The sequence below is a fragment of the Nicotiana tabacum genome, chromosome 16, assembly GCF_000715075.1.
Source record: "Nicotiana tabacum cultivar K326 chromosome 16, ASM71507v2, whole genome shotgun sequence".
Taxonomy (NCBI): domain Eukaryota; kingdom Viridiplantae; phylum Streptophyta; class Magnoliopsida; order Solanales; family Solanaceae; genus Nicotiana; species Nicotiana tabacum.
This window is the reverse complement of record NC_134095.1, coordinates 67,402,128-67,420,482: the sequence shown is the minus strand read 5'-3', so window position 1 is coordinate 67,420,482 and position 18,355 is coordinate 67,402,128. Positions and strand designations below refer to the sequence as shown.

Below are 18,355 nucleotides of genomic sequence, written 5' to 3'. Positions count from 1 at the left end.
ACTCAAGAATGAAGAAATTGCATGGAGACAAAAATCAAGATCTCTGTGGCTCAAAGAAGGGGACATGAATACAAAAAATTTCCATCGTACTGCAAATGCACACAAGAGAAACAACAATATTGATAAACTAATGATACGACAGGAAGTAGTCGAGGATCCAGACAAAATAGAGATTGAGATAACTGAATTCTACAAGGAGTTATACAAAGAACCTGAAGAGTGGAGACCAACGGTCAACTTCGAAAATAGCTCAAGAATTTCTGAATCAGAAAGGGAGTTCTTACAGAGTAACTTTGAGGAACAAGAAGTTTTGACCTGTCTGAAGATGTGTGCAAGTGACAAGGCCCAGGTCCGGATGGATACACAATAGGCTTTTTCAGAAAGTGTTGGGACATTTTGAAGGAAGACATCATGGCAGCCTTCAACAACTTCTATTCTCAGGAGATGTTTGAGAAAAGCTTCAATGCAACATATATAGCTTTGATTCCAAAGAAGACAGGTGCGAAAGAATTGAGAGATTTCAGACCGATCAGTCTGATAGGGAGCTTCTACAAATTGCTCTCAAAAGTCTTAACCGAAAGACTTAAGAGGGTGGTAGGTAAAATTGTCGATGCTCAACAAATGACTTTCATCAAAGGAAGACAAATAATAGATGCTGTGTTGATTGCCAACGAAGCTGTGGATTCAAGAATAAGAAAGAGGGAACCTGGAATCTTATGCAAATTAGATATTGAGAAGGCCTATGATCATGTAAATTGGAGCTTCCTACTCAGAATGTTAGAACTAATGGGTTTTGGGCAGAAATGGAATAGATGGATGAAATTTTGCATATCTACTGTAAAATTCTCCATTCTCATAAATGGATCTCCTAAAGGTTTTTTCCATTCACACAGAGGTCTAAGACAAGGTGATCCTTTATCTCCCTTTCTATTCATTATAGCCATGGAAGGATTGAACAACATGATCAAAACGGCTAAAGTCAGTGGATGGGTTAAAGGTTTTGAGGTAAACAGGAGTGGGGCAAACAATCTAGAGATCACACATCTCCAATATGCTGATGATACTCTAGTCTTCTGTGATGCCGAAAAGGACCAACTTAGATTCCTAAGAATCATTTTGATCTTATTTGAGGGAGTCAAGATTACACATCAATTGGAGAAAGAGCAATATTTTTCCCATTAATGAAGTTAACAACATGGAGGAACTGACACAGATATTGGGAGGAGAAGTGGGGTCCTACCAACTGTTTACCTTGGGATGCCTCTTGGTGCAAGATCCAAATCAAAAGAAATCTGGAATTCAGTCATAGAAAAGTGTGAGAAGAAGCTGTCAAGATGGAAATCACAATACCTATCTTTGGGGGGCAGGCTAGTTCTAATCAACTCAGTATTAGACTCACTTCCTACTTATATGATGTCTTTGTTCACAATTCCAGCAGGCATTTTACAGAGATTGGACAAACTCCGAAGATCATTCCTTTGGCATGGTAATAAAGAGATAAAGGTATTCCATTTAGTTAAATGGAAGACACTCACAATGGATAAAAAACAAGGTGGTTTAGGAATAAGGAATTTGAAGAATCATAGCAGGGCTCTTAAAATGAAACGGTTATGGAAGTACTCTAAAGAACCCCAATCTTTATGGGGCAATGTGATCAAAGCAAAGTATGGTGAGGAAAATAACTGGGTGTCAAAAAAGTCAGAACATCATATGGAGTAAGTGTGTGGAAGTCCATCAGAAAACTTTGGCCTATAATGAAGAATCACTCCTCCATAAGAGTGAGCAACGGAAGGAACACATCATTCTGGAATGATAATTGGTTAGGAAACGGAAGCTTAAAGGAAAGATACCCCGATATGTTTGGTTTAGCACAAAACCAGCATAAGACAGTAGCTGATATGAGGAGTCATCAAGGATGAGAAATCGTTCTAAGAAGATAGTTGAATGACTGGGAGATAACAAGACTAGCTGACCTTTACAAAGAGCTGGAAGCATTAAAAGGATTACAGGAAGGTTTTGATTCACTTTGGTGGAAGAGGCACAACAGAGGGGTTTACCGGGTGAAGGATGCATATAAGATTTTGAATCATAATAATCAACAGTTGGACCCATGGCCTTGGAAACATATATGGAAAGATTTCCATACAAGGTAGCTTGCTTCACCTGGCTACTAGCAAAGGAGGCGGTATTAACCCAGGATAATCTTATAAAAAGGGGAATTTCTCTATGCTCAAGATGTTTTCTGTGCGGGAAAAATGCAGAAACTGTCACACATTTGTTTCTACATTGCAAGATTGCAGACCAACTATGGAAAATCTTTATTAGTCTTAGGGGTATTCCATGGTCAATGCCATACAGGCTTAAAGATGTCCTTTATAGCTGGGAAGAAGCTGGAGCTGAAGCAACTAGTAGAGATAGATGGAGGACTGTCCCGGCTTGTATATGGTGGACAGTTTGGAGGGAAAGGAACAATAGATGTTTTGAAGATAGAAGCAATCCAGTGCAGAAGATTAAACTCAATTGTATTCTTCTTTTTTGTTTTTGGTGCAAACAGATTTACATAGAAGATACATTGACAATCATAGACATACTAGGATTTTGCTAGGTTTCGAATTAGAAAGTCTACTAATCCTCTTTATGTAAATCTGGTTTTCAGTGCAACCCATGTACTGATGTTTTTAATATATACAATAGTTACCAATTCAAAAAAAAGAGTATCTTTTCTCTGACGAAGTGACAATCAATCTCAATGTGTTTAGTTCTCTCATGAAACACCGGATTTGATGCAATATGAAGTGCAGCTTGATTATCGCACACAAGTTCCATCCGACTGATTTCACCAAATTTCAACTTCTTGAGCAATTGTTTGGTCCAGACTAGTTCACATGTTGCCCTAGCCATTGCTCGGTATTCTGCTTTTGCACTAGACCGAGCAACTACATTCTGTTTCTTACTTTTCCAGGACACCAAATTTCCTCCTACTAAAACACAATATCCAGACGTAGAACGTCTATCAGAAGGTGAGATCCTGCCTAATCAGCATCCGAGTACCCAACGATCTGCTTATGACCTCGATCCTCAAACAGTAATCCTTTACCTGGAGCCGATTTTATATACCGGATAATGCGGACAACTGCATCCCAATGACTATCACAGGGAGAATTCATAAACTGACTTACAACACTCACAGAATAAGAAATGTCGGGCCTAGTCACTGTGAGATAATTTAATTTACCAACCAGCCGCCTATAGCTTGCAGGATCACTAAGCGGCTCCCCCTGTCCAGGCAGAAGTTTAGAATTCGGATCCATCGGCGTGTCAACAGGTCTGCAACCTGTCATCTCTGTTTCCTCAAGAATGTCTAACACATATTTCCTTTGAGAAATAACAATACCTGAGCTAGATTGAGCAACCTCAATACCTGGAAAGTACTTCACTCTGCCTAGATCCTTAGTTTGAAAGTGCTGGAAGAGATGTTGCTTCAGATTAGTAATACCATCCTGATCATTGCCCGTAATAACAATATCATCAACATAGACTACCAGATAAATACATAGACTTGAAGCAGAGTGGCAATAAAACACAGAGTGATCAGCTTCACTACGAGTCATGTCAAACTCCTGGATAACCGTGCTGAACTTACCAAACCAGGCTCGAGGAGACTGCTTTAGACCATAAAGTGACCGACGCAAGCGATATACAAGGCCACGAGACTCCCCCTGAGCAATAAAACCAGGTGGTTGCTCCATATAAACCTCATCCTCAAGATCACCATGAAGAAAGGCATTCTTAATGTCCAACTGATAGAGGGGCCAATGACGAACTGCAGCCATGGATAGAAAAAGGCGAACTGATGCCACTTTAGCCACTGGAGAGAAGGTATCACTGTAATCTAGCCCAAATATTTGAGTGTATCCTTTGGCAACAAGACGTGCCTTAAGTCGATCAATCTGGCCATCGGGACCAACTTTGACTGCATAAACCCAACGACAACCAACGGTAGATTTACCTGAAGGAAGAGGAACAAGCTCTCATGTACCACTTGTATGTAAAGCAGACATCTCGTCACTCATAGCCTGTCGCCATCCTGGATGAGACAATGTTTCACCTGTAGACTTAGGGATGGAAACCGAGGACAATGAAGATATAAAAGCATAACGGGGAGATGACAGACGATGATAACTCAAACCAACATAATGAGGATTAGGGTTTAATGTGGTCCGTATACCTTTTCGAAGTGCAATCAGTGTACTAGGAGCAGGAGCCGTGTCAGGTGCAGGACGAGAACCAGATGGGCCTGATGTAGGGCGCGAACGACGATGATAAGTCAAGAGTGGTGTTCCTGTGGCTGGGGAAATAGGAGGGATAACACCGGACTCCTCAAAAGTTGGTATGGGTGAAACTTCTGTGGTTGAAGGTGGAGGAGGATTACTAAACTCCTCAAAAGTTGGTATAGGTAAGACCTCAGATATGTCATGGTGGTCAGCAGAAGTGACATCAGTTGTGAAAAAAGGTTTAGACTCGAAAAATGTGACGTTTGCTTTGTCTCGGTCAGTGTTGTGCACAAAATCCAACACTACCACAAGAGTAGTCACTGTCCGGCGACCAAATCCCAGTGAAAATCTCTGATACCATGTGAGAAGGCACGGGAGAAAATATGATATATATTGATATATGGTGTGTGATGCAATACAAGAGGTGCTATTTATAGTTACTCTATACAAAGGGGATACTACTCCTATTCCAATGTGGGACAATTACATAGCTATCTCTAACAGCCATATAAATCCCACATCAGCACATTGCAATACCGATGTGGGACTCAAGTCCCATACCTTGCAATGGACTATAACGAACCACCACACTCTGCATCCGTCGTCCCCGACGGCTGTGCGCTAGACCTTTCTAGCCCCGGGCGAACACTGCAATACCAGCGTGGGACTCAAGTCCAATACCTTGCAATGGACCATAACAATCAGACAAAGAGACTCTAAAGGTACGAACAACCACACATGATAAGATAGCAATGATGATAGTAAGACCTGCTTTCTCCTTTTCTTTATGTCTTTTCTCTATAGTTCTTTTCAATGGGAAGAAAGTGAAGCCTTTAAACATACCCCTAGGGTGCTGACATGTGGCATGGGCTTGAAAACCAGCTAAAATTGAGGACCAACTAAATTTCCAACTTTCATGAAGGATCCGCAGCCAGAATCCTCTTTCCTACTCAAGCACCGGGGGCTAGAATCTGTGGATAAGGTAGTGAAATTTAGAACATATACTTACTTTGTTTCCAGTGCTACAACAAATGCTTGCAACCAAATACATCCTGAAAGTGCCACCATGGATGCTTCTTCCATCTCACTTTTCTCAAAAGCATATGCATGTATGGTGATGACAAAGACAACAATAGCCTGAAAAAACCACCTCCAATCATTATGGCTAAATATTAAAACCAGATTCAACAGAGACAACTAGAAACAGGTAGCAGCAGATATAACCAACTATTAAGCGATTGATAATTTCAATAAGTTGTATGCAGGCACATACACATGCAAATACCGCATAATATGTCCCAAGAAATTCTTTTAGCTTTTCGGTGAAACAAAATAAGGTTAACGATATCTGACAGTCAAATCTTACATTTACACCAAACTAAAGACGATAAAAATGTCAACGTACCCACACAAAAAAAGTTAAAAGAGAACGCATGCTTAAACTGATCAGAAAATGAGTGAAAGAATCTAAACTACAAATTCTTCCAAATTTCTCCAACAAATGACACATTGACTTCTCCATGAAATTCCTTTATTCAGCTCAAGGCCATAAGCCCCTTCAGCAAAAATGTGGCAAATATTATTGAGCAAACTTGTATAACATTCCAAGAAAACTAGAAATCAGCAGAATTATAGTTTCATTCGCAGATGAATACCCATCAGAATAAGCCTACGTCATTCTCTAGGAAAGCCTCCACAAAGGTCAAGCTCCAAGTCAACAGCAGAGAAACCAGATAATACGTCTCAGATATGAAAGAATTCTGCTTTTTGTTTTCTTCTTTGACATGATAGGAATTTTTTTGTATCCAGTTGATTATAACAGTTTGTATGGGTCTGTATAATGACGACTCATATTAAAAGACAAACTCCATCTTAGTATGCGAACTAACCCCAAAAAAGTTGTTTGTTAATTTGAAGCTCGGGTTTATTTTGCCTCGCCTGATATTATATTATTAAAGGTAATCTATGAAAGTTTGACAGTTTGACCTAGTTCAGTATTTTGATTAGATAAATAAAGGATGGAAGCAGGTTATGTGTGACGTTCATGACGGAGGGAGGGCCGATGAGGGTGGGTCAAGGAAAATGAGAAGGCTAAATCATCACCTTATTTGAGGAAGTAGCCATGGAAGATTGGGTCTGTATGGCTTCCTGGGTCAAAAGATCTTCCTTTAGCCTTGAAAGTATGATGTTGTTTTAGTGCGAATGAAACTATTTCTCAAAATAAAAAGGAATCCTCCTCTTGAGGGGAGGACTGTCAGGATTCTAGGCTCGTAAGCTTCTGAAGAACGGGTACATATGACACCTTATGCCAATCTCCTATCAAAAGGGAGAGAAGAGTGAAGTGCTATATAAGATAGAGCACAAATTCACATGGTACATGCTCTTTTGGGCCAATTATGGCACAACCCAATGGGCAAATCCATGATATTTGTTTGGGCCAAACGGACAATACGTGTCATGGGCTAGGATGTGACAAGTATGGTATCGGAATCGGACTCCCACAGAATGATGTTAGCGCAAACCTTAAGGGGGTGTAAGTGACATCCATGACGGAGGATGGGTCAAAGAGAAGGACTGGCACACTTCTATACTAACAAGCTCCAACGAAGGGGTGCATATGACACTTATGCCTATCCCACATCAAAAGGGTGAGAAGAGTGAAATTCTATATAAAACAGAACACAAGTTCACATGGTACGCGCGCTTTTTGGCTTGATGATGGCGTACCAAGGAACAAATCCTTGAGGTTTATTCGGCCAAAGCGGACAATACACGCCATGGCATGGGCTATAACAAATATGGTCAATCCTCAGACGATCGAGTCCTTAAGGGGGTGATATGTAACGCCTATGATGGAGGGCAGGTTGATGAGGGTGGGACGAAGAGAAGGACTAGAAGGCTTCTAGGCTGGTAAGCTTCTGAAGAAGGGAGGCATATGACACTTTAGGCCAATCCACATCAAAAAGAGAGAGAAGAGTGAAGTGTTATATAAGATAAAGCACAAGCTCACATGGTACGTGCACTTTAGGGCTCGACGATGACCCAAGGGACAAAGCCGTGAGGTCTCTTGGGTCAAAGCGGATAATACGTGTCATGGACTTGGGCTGTGACATTACACTTCTCTATAATATGCATTGGACCAAAAAGTACTCCCTCCATCTAATAAAAGTAAACCTTCTTCTTGCTAAAAGACCAATACAAGAAAGTTTGCCTAGATTAAAGTTGGTAGAGAAAGAGTAAACTTTTTGAAACGTAAAAGAAGTTGAGTTCCCCATTGAAGATGTTATATCAAGATCAAAATAATGTCACATAGTGTTGGTTCATATTGAATAGAATTCTCATAGGAGAAACTTTCTTTTGATCAGTGCAAAAGGAGAAACTTTCCACTTAAGGAAATAGATGGGTGTTTTGAAATGGACAAAGAAGTAAAGGTAAACTTTTTGGAGGAGGGAACAGCTAAAGTAAATTGAAACTGGAAACATCCAGGATAAGCAAACTAAGTTAAAGCAAATATGAATAATGACTGGCTACACCAAAGTCTATGTACTTCCAGGACTTGCAAAATCTCCAGAGACTGCAAATTCAAAATGATTGATGTGCAGTTGTAAGGACTCCACTAAATGACATTAGAAATTTGAACCAAATAGTACTCACATGAAAGAGAGACCGTCCAAACCATCCAGCAAATGTGCTAGGATTAAGAAGCCTGTTCAGAAAATGGTTTAATGAAAAAAAGGGGTTAGTATAATATCAGAGAACGTGAAAATTAAATGAATAATCCTTCATGGAAAGAGAAGCCACAAAAAGCAAAGCTATAATCCAACTGCGTCTTTTGGAACAGATGAAAAGCATCTACAATAATTAAGATGCAAAAGACTTAATGAGTACAAATCCCAAACCTTCCTGCTTGACAGTAGAACAGTATTTGTGGATGCTGCATTACGGTTCTTTCACTGAGATCTTTGTCAAGGACACTGACTAGAACAGGAACACTTGTGTAGAAAACATTATATGCCATCAAACTAACAGAATTGAAAAGGCTTGTTCCAGAAACACCTGAAATGAATGAGAAGCTGGTATGCATTGTAATGTTAGTACAGGACATAGTCACAGCTGTCAAGAGTCATTCAACGACAAACTAAGTTTAGCACTTACAAAATCTGGATGAAGCATATTAGGAGGGATTTGTAGAAGGAATATTGGGATAGAAATGCTGTCCTATTATAAGAGTAACGTCCATGGACAAGTATCAGTCTTTTCAAGAACCTGAATTCTGCACGAAACATTAAAAGATAATGAGTTTGGTAAATACCAAAATATTAACGCCTATAAGTACCCTTTTTGTTTTAGCATTTCCCAAGAAATGATAGATGAATTTCAGCAGGAGTATATATATAATATCCAAGTGTCTAACCAACTTGCTCAAATCCCTGGGTCTACCACTGGTTACAAATGCATAATTATCAATCTATCATCACCTCCGATCTTTAGCGAGAGAGCTTTTAAATCTTAGTGAGTACTAAACTAGACTGCCACCTATTATGCTACCTATTTCATATTCTTGACATTCTTTCTGCCACAGGAAAGATGTGAGGTAAATTAAGAAGCAGCTGTTATAATCGTCATAAGTAAGACGTTGAAACATAAAAAAGAAGAGCATTGGAGATCTCACTTCCAATACTATAATCAGCTGCTCTTGCTGCCTGCAGTCCTTCTCTCCCACTTATGCCAACTCCAATGTCAGCTTGTTGGATCATCCTTACGTCATTTCCGCCATCCCCTATTGCCAGTGTTCGATATTCACAGGATTTTAGGAGTTCTACCAGCTGAAAGTAATAAAATGTAGTTGAGATCTACACACCCATAAGCTGTACTTTTACGAACTACAAGCATCAACATGAAGAGCATTCTGCTATCCAAAGACCATATCCCATAGTTACCAGCACAAAAACAGCTTATGAATTTTTATTGCTTTCCTAAATTCAAACTAATGTATATTTAAATAAGAGATTGAAGCATCATTTTCAATGCTTGATCTGCAAACATAGGTAAAATTGACCCGGCCATACAAGGAAAACCAATTTGTTCAAAAGTGTCATCGTTGAAAAGCAAAATACAGAAACTCCAAGTATTTTTGCTCTAGTTATAATAAGTTTTCTTTATAGAAGCTGAACTGTTCTGTGTCCAACAATTCCATTTTATCTCATTAAAATATATATGTAGCGGGCGAAACTTTCTGCTACATCAACATGCAGTAACCTTTCTATGAGGTGGTGGGTCTTTGCTAGTGAAAAAAGAATGAAAATAACAAGACCCCCTATGTATCACTCTTCAAACAGCACAGCAGAAATATTACAGTCACTACTACCCACCACCACCCCACACCCAAAAAATGACTATTTAAGCATGTGATATTGTTTAGCTGGATTTACTTATTGCTCCAGTGCGTAGCTACATTGGGATAAGAGTGGTCAAGCGAACACCCTTCGCCGAAAATTATATTATGCATATAGGTCAAATACCACTTTATATGCATATATATATATTTTGAACATATATATTTTGAACACCCTTTGCACAGTTGACAAAGTAGCCCAATGGGCAAGGGTGTTCAAAGTGAAGTGGAGTCTATGGGTTATCCTTGTGTTAACATTCATATCTGCCCATTTTGTTTTTAAAACTACACGGAGAAGACATTGGTCTATTGGACTATCTTTTTTATCAAAGAATTTCTTAATAAATAACTCTTCAAACTTAATATTTATGTAAAAACATACAACTAATCTTTTTTTTTTTTTGATGAAATAAGATGTTTGAATGAATGCATCAAGAAGATGCCAAAAAGGATACAAAGTGTAAGTCTTTGGTTAACTCTTAAAAGACAAAAACCTATGAAACTAGAGTTAACCAAGACCAATAACCAAAAGAAAGGCACTAAGCCGTGTTAAAGGAGCTAATAAAATCTAGGAGGGGAATAACATCATTTACAGGGGAAAGGTTGCTCCAACTAAACAGATTCATTAGACACTTAGACTTCAGACGGCTAGTGGAAGTTGAGATTCCTTCAAAACACCTGGAATTTCTTTCTGTCCATATACTCCAGCATATACAAGCTGGGATCATTTGCCAGGTTTTTCTGATGGATTTCCCAACTTTCCAAGAGCACCAGCCTTCGATTGCTTCCTTGATGTCCTGAGGAATGGCCCAACTGAGGCAGAATACTGCTAAGAACATATTCCAAATATCGGATACCACTGGGCAGTGCAAGAAGAGATGATTCACTGATTCAGCATTGCTGTAGCACATGTAGCATCTGTTGACCAGTTGGAGGCTCCTTCTGCATAGATTATCCCTGAGTCAAGGCAGCATATCTGAGGGCAATCCAGGAGAAGCACATTACTTTAGTAGGTAATTTTGACCTCCATATGTGCTTCCATGGCTAGTTATCAATCATTTCATTGGATTCACACAATTTGTTGTACCCTGCCTTCACTGTGTATACACCCTTGCTAGAATTGCCCCATCTTAGCCTGTCTGAGGATTGAAGATCTATGGAGGAACCTTCAATGGTTCTGTAGAGATCAAAGAGCTCATCTAGTTCCCAGTCCTGCAAATTCCTTCTGAAATGGGGTTCCCATAAGTTCCCTTCTCTATTCTGGGCAATTGTTGAGTCTGGGTCTATAGCTATCTGGAAGATGCCTGGGTGAGTGTCTTTTAGAGGTTGGTGTAGGATCTACCTATCCTTCCAGAATTTAACCGAGCTGCCATCCCCTACTCTGAAAGATACCTCTTGAAAGAATTCTTGTTTTATACTGTTGATATGCTTCCAAGGCCCTACTCCATGTGGAGCTCTACTTTGCTTAGTGCTCCAGTTGTCTAACTTCCCATACTTAGCTGTCACCACCTTCTTCCACATGCATGAGTTTTCTTGTGCATACCTCCACCACCACTTCAATAGAAGGCTCCTGTTGTGCTTTTGTAGATCTGTAACACCTAGGCCACCTTGGTTCTTTGGCATGATGACTTTGGACCACTTGATCAAATGAAATTTATGGTCTTCACTGTTGCCCTCCCATAAAAATGTTCTTCCGACTTTGTCTAGATGCTTTCGGACTCTGCATGGCATTGGGAAAAGAGACATGACATAAGTAGGGATGTTGTCCAGTACACTGTTAATCAGCATCAATCTGCCCCCCATTGATAAATACTGCATTTTCCAAGAGGCCAATCTTTTCTCTACCTTTTCAATGACTCCATTCCAGACTTCAGTTGCTTTGTGCTTTGCTCCTAAGGTATGTTGTTGGGAGCGAGCTAGTGACACAACCCATAATGCCATCCAGTTCCTCTAGATTAGACACCTCATTCACAAGTAGATCACACTTTTTGCCATATTGATTGCAGTCCTGAGATGGCTTCAAAAAGAAGGAGAGTCAAGTTTAGGTACTGAACTTGAAGCTTCTCTGCCCCACAAAAAATTAAAGTATCATTTGCATACAACAAGTGGGAGACTGAAACTGATAGATCAGTATTGCTTCCCACCTTGAACCCTTCAATCCACTGCACTTGCTTTGCCTTGTCCAGCATTTTGCTCAAACCTTCCATAGCTAAGATGAATAGGTAGGGAGACAGGGTGTCTCCTTGCCTTATTCCTTTCTGAGGGGAAAAAACCTACTGGAGATCTATTGATTAGGGTGGAGTATTTAACAGTGGTCAGGCTAAATTTGATCCATCTGTCCCCAAACCCCATTTCTTTCAGCGTGTAGAGTAGATAAGACCAATTGACTTTATCAAAAGCTTTCTCTACATCTAGCTTGCATAGAATGCCTGGGACCCCACTCGTTAATCTCTCATCCAGTAACTCATTTGCTACAAGAGAAGCATCTGTGATTTGCCTATTTTTCAAGAATGCATTTTGTTCTTCTGATACGAGCTTCCAAATGACTTTCTTCAACCTTTCTGCTAAGAGCTTGGCTATGATCTTGTACCCACTTCCAATGAGACTTATGGGCCTGAAGTCTCTGAGTTCTATTGCACCTTTCTTTTTAGGGACGAGAGTGATAAAGGATGCATTGCAAGACCTTACCATGTAACAGTGTTGGTGGAAGTGATTAAGAGCCCCCATTAGATCAGCTTTGATTATATCCCATGTTCTTTGGAAGAAAGCCATCGTGAAACCATCAGGGCCTGGGCTTTTATCCGGCGCACAGGAGTTAATTGCTACCTTCACTTCTTCTTCTTCAAATGTTCTTTCTAGCCATATCATCTCATCTGCTGATAGGGTAGCTAAATTTTCAAACTTAGCACTAGGTCTCCATGGTTCATTTTCAGTGTATAGATCCTGATAAAAATTCAAGATTTTAGCTTTAATTTCCTCACTGTCCTCACAGATATCATCCCCAATCATCAGTTTGTCTATACAGTTATTTCTTCTATGGGAGTTTGCCATTTTCTGGAAGAATTTGATGTTCCTGTCTCCTTCTTTGAGCCATAAACACCTGGACTTTTGCCTCCATGAGATCTCTTCTGCCTTTGCCATCTGTTGCAACTCCAGCTTTATGCGCATTGATTCTTCTTTTTCCTCTTGTGACATTAATCTGCCTTCAGTTGTTGATTCCAGAAGAGCTAGGTCTTCTAGGAGCTTGGTCTTCCTCGCTTCCAACTGGCCAAAAGATTCCTTATTCCAACTTGTTATGTCCTTTTTCAAGCACCTTAGTTTCTGCAGAAGAATGAAGTCAGGGCTACCATCAACTGCATAATCAAGCCACCATTCCTTTATTTTATCCATGAAGCCTGAAGCCTGAAGCCACATATTTTTAAATTTGAAATATGAGGGATTGGCTGCCCATTCTCCACATTCCAGAAGCAAAGGTCTGTGGTCAGAGACAACGCTAGGCAGGGCTAGTTGCTTGATTGCTTTGAAGTTGTCATTCCATTCTGGAGAAATGAGGAACCTGTCAATTCTGGATGCCTGGAGCGAGTCTTCACCCCTAAACCAAGTCTATGATGCCCAAGTCTTGTATGGTTTCAGTGAAGGATTTCATGGCCTTAGATCTCCTTATGCAGTTATATCTTTCACTCTCATATCTACGGACATTGAAGTCACCCCCTATGACCCATTGATCTTCCCAAATTCCTCCGATGGTTGCAAGCTCGCGCCAAAAATTCTCCCTTTCTGAGTTATTGTGAGGCCCATAGACCCCTGTAAAGCACCACCTAAAGTTCTCTAGTGCGCTTTCAAACATACATGAAATTGTGTATGGCCTTGGTGCACCCCTCTGTTAAGCCAAACCCTTTTGTCCCAAAGGACAATGATACCACCACTTCTACCTATTGATTTTAGCCCTACCCAGTCAACACATCTATTGCCCCAGACTTGTCTAATCCATTGTGTAGGCCATTCTTCAATTTTTGTTTCTTGAAGGCATACTATATCTGCTTTCCATCTGTGGATCAGAGATTTTATTGAGGTTCTTTTTTCTGCCTCATTTAATCCCCGCGCGTTCCAACTTAGAATTTGATTTTCATCCGGAAAAGGCTTTGTAATGCCTGTCCCTTTCCCCGGCCTTGTTACCATCATAATTCATTCCCCATCTCAGCCTTTCCAATTCCAGTGACTGTTTTTTCTTCCCTTTTGTGATGGGCTTGATTGAAGATTTCTGCTTCTGAATTTGCTCGTCTTTTTTGCTCCATTCTAACAACAACAACAACAACAACAACAACGACCCAGTATAATCCCACAAGTGGGTCTGGGGAGGGTAATATGTACGCAGACCTTACCCCTACCCCGAAGGGTAGAGAGGATCATATCAAAGATTTCGTGTTCGAATCCCGCAACATTAACCCCAAAGACCTTACACGCTTTGAGCATCGCTGCCTTGGTTCATCTTGAGGTTTCAATAATTGCTGATGTGCCCATGTCTCGAGAATTTGGGTGGCCCATGCCATACTAGGGAAGAGGTAGTGTATCACAACAGGAGATGTCTGCTTCAGAGATGCTTACCATTCCAAAGGGGTTTGTCAGTGGGGTTCTTGGGATAATCTGGTTCATTGGCTCTGCCTCATCGTCTGCATCAGAAGGGGAGTCGCATGCAAGAGATACAGACTGGTGCTCTGAAAATTGGTCTTCACCTGGTGCTTCAATTTCAACACTGAGAGGGTCGAATCTGTTAGACTAGTGCAATGGACTGTTACGTTTGGAACATGGGTCAAGATAAGGCCCAATTGCCTTCCATATTTGTCTGTGAGGGCGGTGGTTTTTTAGGTTTTTAGCCTTTGGGCCTTTTGAATAATAAGAGAGATCCAGTTGCCTACCCAGCTTCTTAGCCCCTCCACTGCCCTCTTTATAAAACTGGGTTGGTGGAATCCCTATGTGGTGGGTCACCCAGTTTGCCATGGGTCTCATTAAATGCATTTGAATTAAAGTGGCCCTGATGTTTGTGCCCTGTTCTTTTATCCACCGGTTCTTCCACTGTTAGCTTCGAGAAACTCGAAGAGGCCTCCACCAGAGGCTCCTTCTGCCGTCCTTCCGCCCCATCTCCACCATCTTTTCTTTCAATCTTTCCTTAGCCCCATTAAACCTCTCTTCTTCTGTAATTATCTTGATTAGTTGGTCCTCTACGATTGAAATTTTGTATTTCAAGTTATCAACTACCAGTGTTTACTCTTTTGGGAGGTCGACTTCCTCGCGTCGAACACAGATACAAGCCCAGAGAAGGTTGGATCTGTATTTCGTGTCTTCATCTATTCCAACGAAGCCGCCACAAAAGTCACCGATAAAGCGGAAGTTGTTCATTGTCCACCCATGCAAAGGAACCACAAAAGCCTTTAACCATTTTTGTCCAGCTTCATTATTCACCGGTGACGACCCTGCTTCTGGTGACCACCACTCTAGGGACAAGCGCCTCCCATTCTAGAACCAATCTCCAGCCTTTACTCTTGCAGCCTCTTGCCTAGAAGGAAGTTCGAAAAGGAATTGGTTGTGGGCTAGAGGGGTGATTCTCAGGCCCGCCGTCACCTGCCATATTTTGGTGAACCACTGCTGGATGACTTCAGGATTAAGGTTAGAGTGGAAAGAGTCATTGAAGCATCCAACCAAGCACTTGGCTAGAAATTTGGAGTTCTCTGAGGAGAACTCTCCATCTTCTTGTTGAGAAGGCCATTTTGAGATTTCAGCAGCAGCCAAGAAGGATTTTCTCCCTAAGTCTTTGATTTCCTTGTATTTGTAGTTTAAAGCTTCCCCCAAAAATTGTAATAATTTCCCTGCAATTTCACCCCACCCCTTGTTGTAAGAACCTTCAGGGATAATGATAGCTTTTTTCCTTTCCCCTGCCCATGTTTCTATTCTAAGATATCTGCCATGAATGTTGTAGTTTTGGGAACATGTAGCAAGACTTATATCCACGTCTAATGCTCCAGAGAGAAACTTCTAAAAATATTCAGATTAAGGCTGTGCATGAGTTTCCTAACATGTTCTTCATCGTTCAAACATGTTTATTTAGAACAACCTTTGATGTGCTAGAATTTAGATACTTCATTATGACTAAGAAAATAAATGCACACATCTGGAGATAAGCAACAAATAAAATTTAAGGGGCTTGTTGAACTGGTTATAGTAGTAAAAAGTAGTAAAAACATTTTGTCCAGATAAGTTGCTCTTTCAACTTGCAATGCAAATAAAGAGAATGTTAACTCTGACAAGGAATTAAAAGGAATGAAGCAAATACAAAAACTACCAAATTTATATAGTGATATGACAGATTAAATACAATTAGTAAAGCTTGCTATAATTTTCCACTGCTTGAACTTTATTTGCAGGGCTTAAGTTAAGTGCCACATAAAAAGTTGTGACGGGAACTTATGAACTTTGCATTATCAAAATAGGTAACACAGATTTTGTTCTCTTCTTAAAATAATGCATGGAAAAAAAAATTGACAGCCGACATAATACCTGTGCCTTCTGTGATGGAGTAACACGACAACATATAGCTGTTCTCGACAATATAGCAAGTTCCGTGAATGCCTTCCGGTAATGTTTTAGTACAATTTCAAGAGCCCAGCCATCCACAACAAAAGCAACATCCTGTGTGATAAATACTAAGTCATCTGCTTGGGAGTTGACAGGGGTTATTATAAATTCAAGTGAGAGTCATGTACCATGAAAGACGAAAAACTAAAAGAAAAAGCACCACACAGTCCAACATTAGTGTTATTTCAGAAATCTGGAAAGGAAATTAATTTTTTGTTCTTTTCTTTTTCCTCCCTCTCTGAAAGTACATTTCTAAGATTTACAAGATAATGCTCTAGAGTACACATACAGAAGATGAAGCTATCAATAGGGGGGAAAAGAACCTATCTGGAACGACTGAGGGACTTGTATAAGTCTACCATTCACTTAAAGACTATTTCAGCACCATAAGAATGACTCGACTGTAAGTGCCAGAAAAATTTTGTACAAAATCACTGTACGAAGTCAGCTATACAGACTACTGAACAACATTACATCCCATCCCATCAGACACCTTAGCATATTTGGCCAAGAAGCAAACAGACACTAACTGTTTATCTCAGCTTTTAGTCTTAACTGGGTTATGCCCGAGTGTTAAAGATGCCCTGGTTAGCTGGAGTTCATGAAAGGTTGGGAAATCCATCAGGACAGTTTGGAAGATGATCCCTGCTTGTATTTTCTGGTGTGTCTGGATAGAAAGAAACACTAGATGCTTTGAAGGCATTACTACTCCAAATACATTCTTAAGGTTAGATGTTTAACAAGTCTTTGTAGTTGGAGTAATCTTTTCCTGTCAATTCCTCTGAAGCTTTTTTGGACTTTGTTAGCTCCTTAACTTTAGACTAGACCTTTTGTAATTGAGCTAACATTGTCTTTTTTTCTATTTCTTTGCTCTGTAAATTCTGAATTTGCATCGTCTTGATGCCTTCTATGAAATCCATTAACTTATCCAAAAAAAAAAAAAAAAGGCAAACAGACACTAACTCCCAGTACATCGCGGTGTCAGCTTTCTTTCTTCTTCTTTTTTTTTTTTTTTGAGATAGTGCTATGAAGATCGTAGTGTCACCTTTTTAAAACCAAAAATCCTCTTTTCCAGCTTTATTTCCACTTTCACAATGTTTTCATCGACACAGCAGGTTGAGATTAGAGAAGTTATCAGACGAGGACACGACCTACTTTTCATATTTTGCAAGCATAATGAAATAGGAAAAAAAATTAGAACATAGGAACTCCAATATGTCTGATAGTCTAAATACCCTGTAGAAAGGAACTTCAATAATCCATTTTACAAGACCACTTAAATTATAATGTTTATTTGTTCAGACAATGCGACTCATCCCTGAAATAGAACGGAGAAAAATGGAAGCTCCCAGCAAGGCTTTATCTACTTGCAGTAATGTACATTCAGATTTCTGCATCACCGATAAGGAGATGATCTAACCTAGGGTTTAGGTGTTTTACCCCTGGCAAATCAACACTTTATTCTACACTAACCAACTATGGGAAAAGGAAAGTTGTTCAGCTTTGTGTGGAGAAACTTCCTTGTCAACACGGTAATACCTTTATAGATATGATCTTGTAAAATGAAATCTGATTTGGCGTTTCATTTGAGGGGCGCCTTGGCACGACGGTAGGGGTTGCCACTGTATAACCAGGGTTGACGGATTCAAGCCGTGGAAACAAAATCTTTCAGAAATGAAAGATAAGGCTGCATACAATATATCTAATGTGGTCCGACCTTTCCCCAGGCCCCGGGCATAGCGAGTGCTTAGTGCACCGGACTGCCCTTTTTAATGTTTCACCAGACCATCATGGATAAGATTTGCCTTTACTGAAATAAGTCCTCCAAATATTTTCGAAGAGACAAAGCACTTCTATGATTTTAGAGTCTCCTGATTAAGCAATAATTACCCACACAAAAAAAAGGGAAGACCTCCATCTTCCCGTGACTGTAGCCATTAGTCTTCCAATTGAGAGTTGATGTATAATCCTTGTGAACTTCTTTGTATGTTACTCTAAACGCACTCTAGACAGCCTTATTTAAGGCAGGCAAAAAATTGATTCTTAGGATATCATT

The 18,355-nt window shown here is 40.1% G+C and overlaps 1 protein-coding gene across 2 annotated transcripts in view; it reads right to left on the bottom strand.

Moving 5' to 3' along the window:
• Window positions 1-18,355, bottom strand: part of LOC107767234 (phospholipid-transporting ATPase 2) — a 56,869-nt gene that overhangs the window by 7,512 nt on the left and 31,002 nt on the right. For both annotated transcript variants that reach the window (XM_075232908.1, XM_075232909.1), the window contains exons 18-23: window positions 16,222-16,353; window positions 8,947-9,100; window positions 8,430-8,547; window positions 8,174-8,347; window positions 7,929-7,980; window positions 5,284-5,411 (exon numbers count right to left, since the gene is read on the bottom strand). In XM_075232908.1, the coding sequence (XP_075089009.1) occupies window positions 5,284-5,411; window positions 7,929-7,980; window positions 8,174-8,347; window positions 8,430-8,547; window positions 8,947-9,100; window positions 16,222-16,353 (758 nt within the window). The remainder of the gene's footprint in view (window positions 1-5,283; window positions 5,412-7,928; window positions 7,981-8,173; window positions 8,348-8,429; window positions 8,548-8,946; window positions 9,101-16,221; window positions 16,354-18,355) is intronic.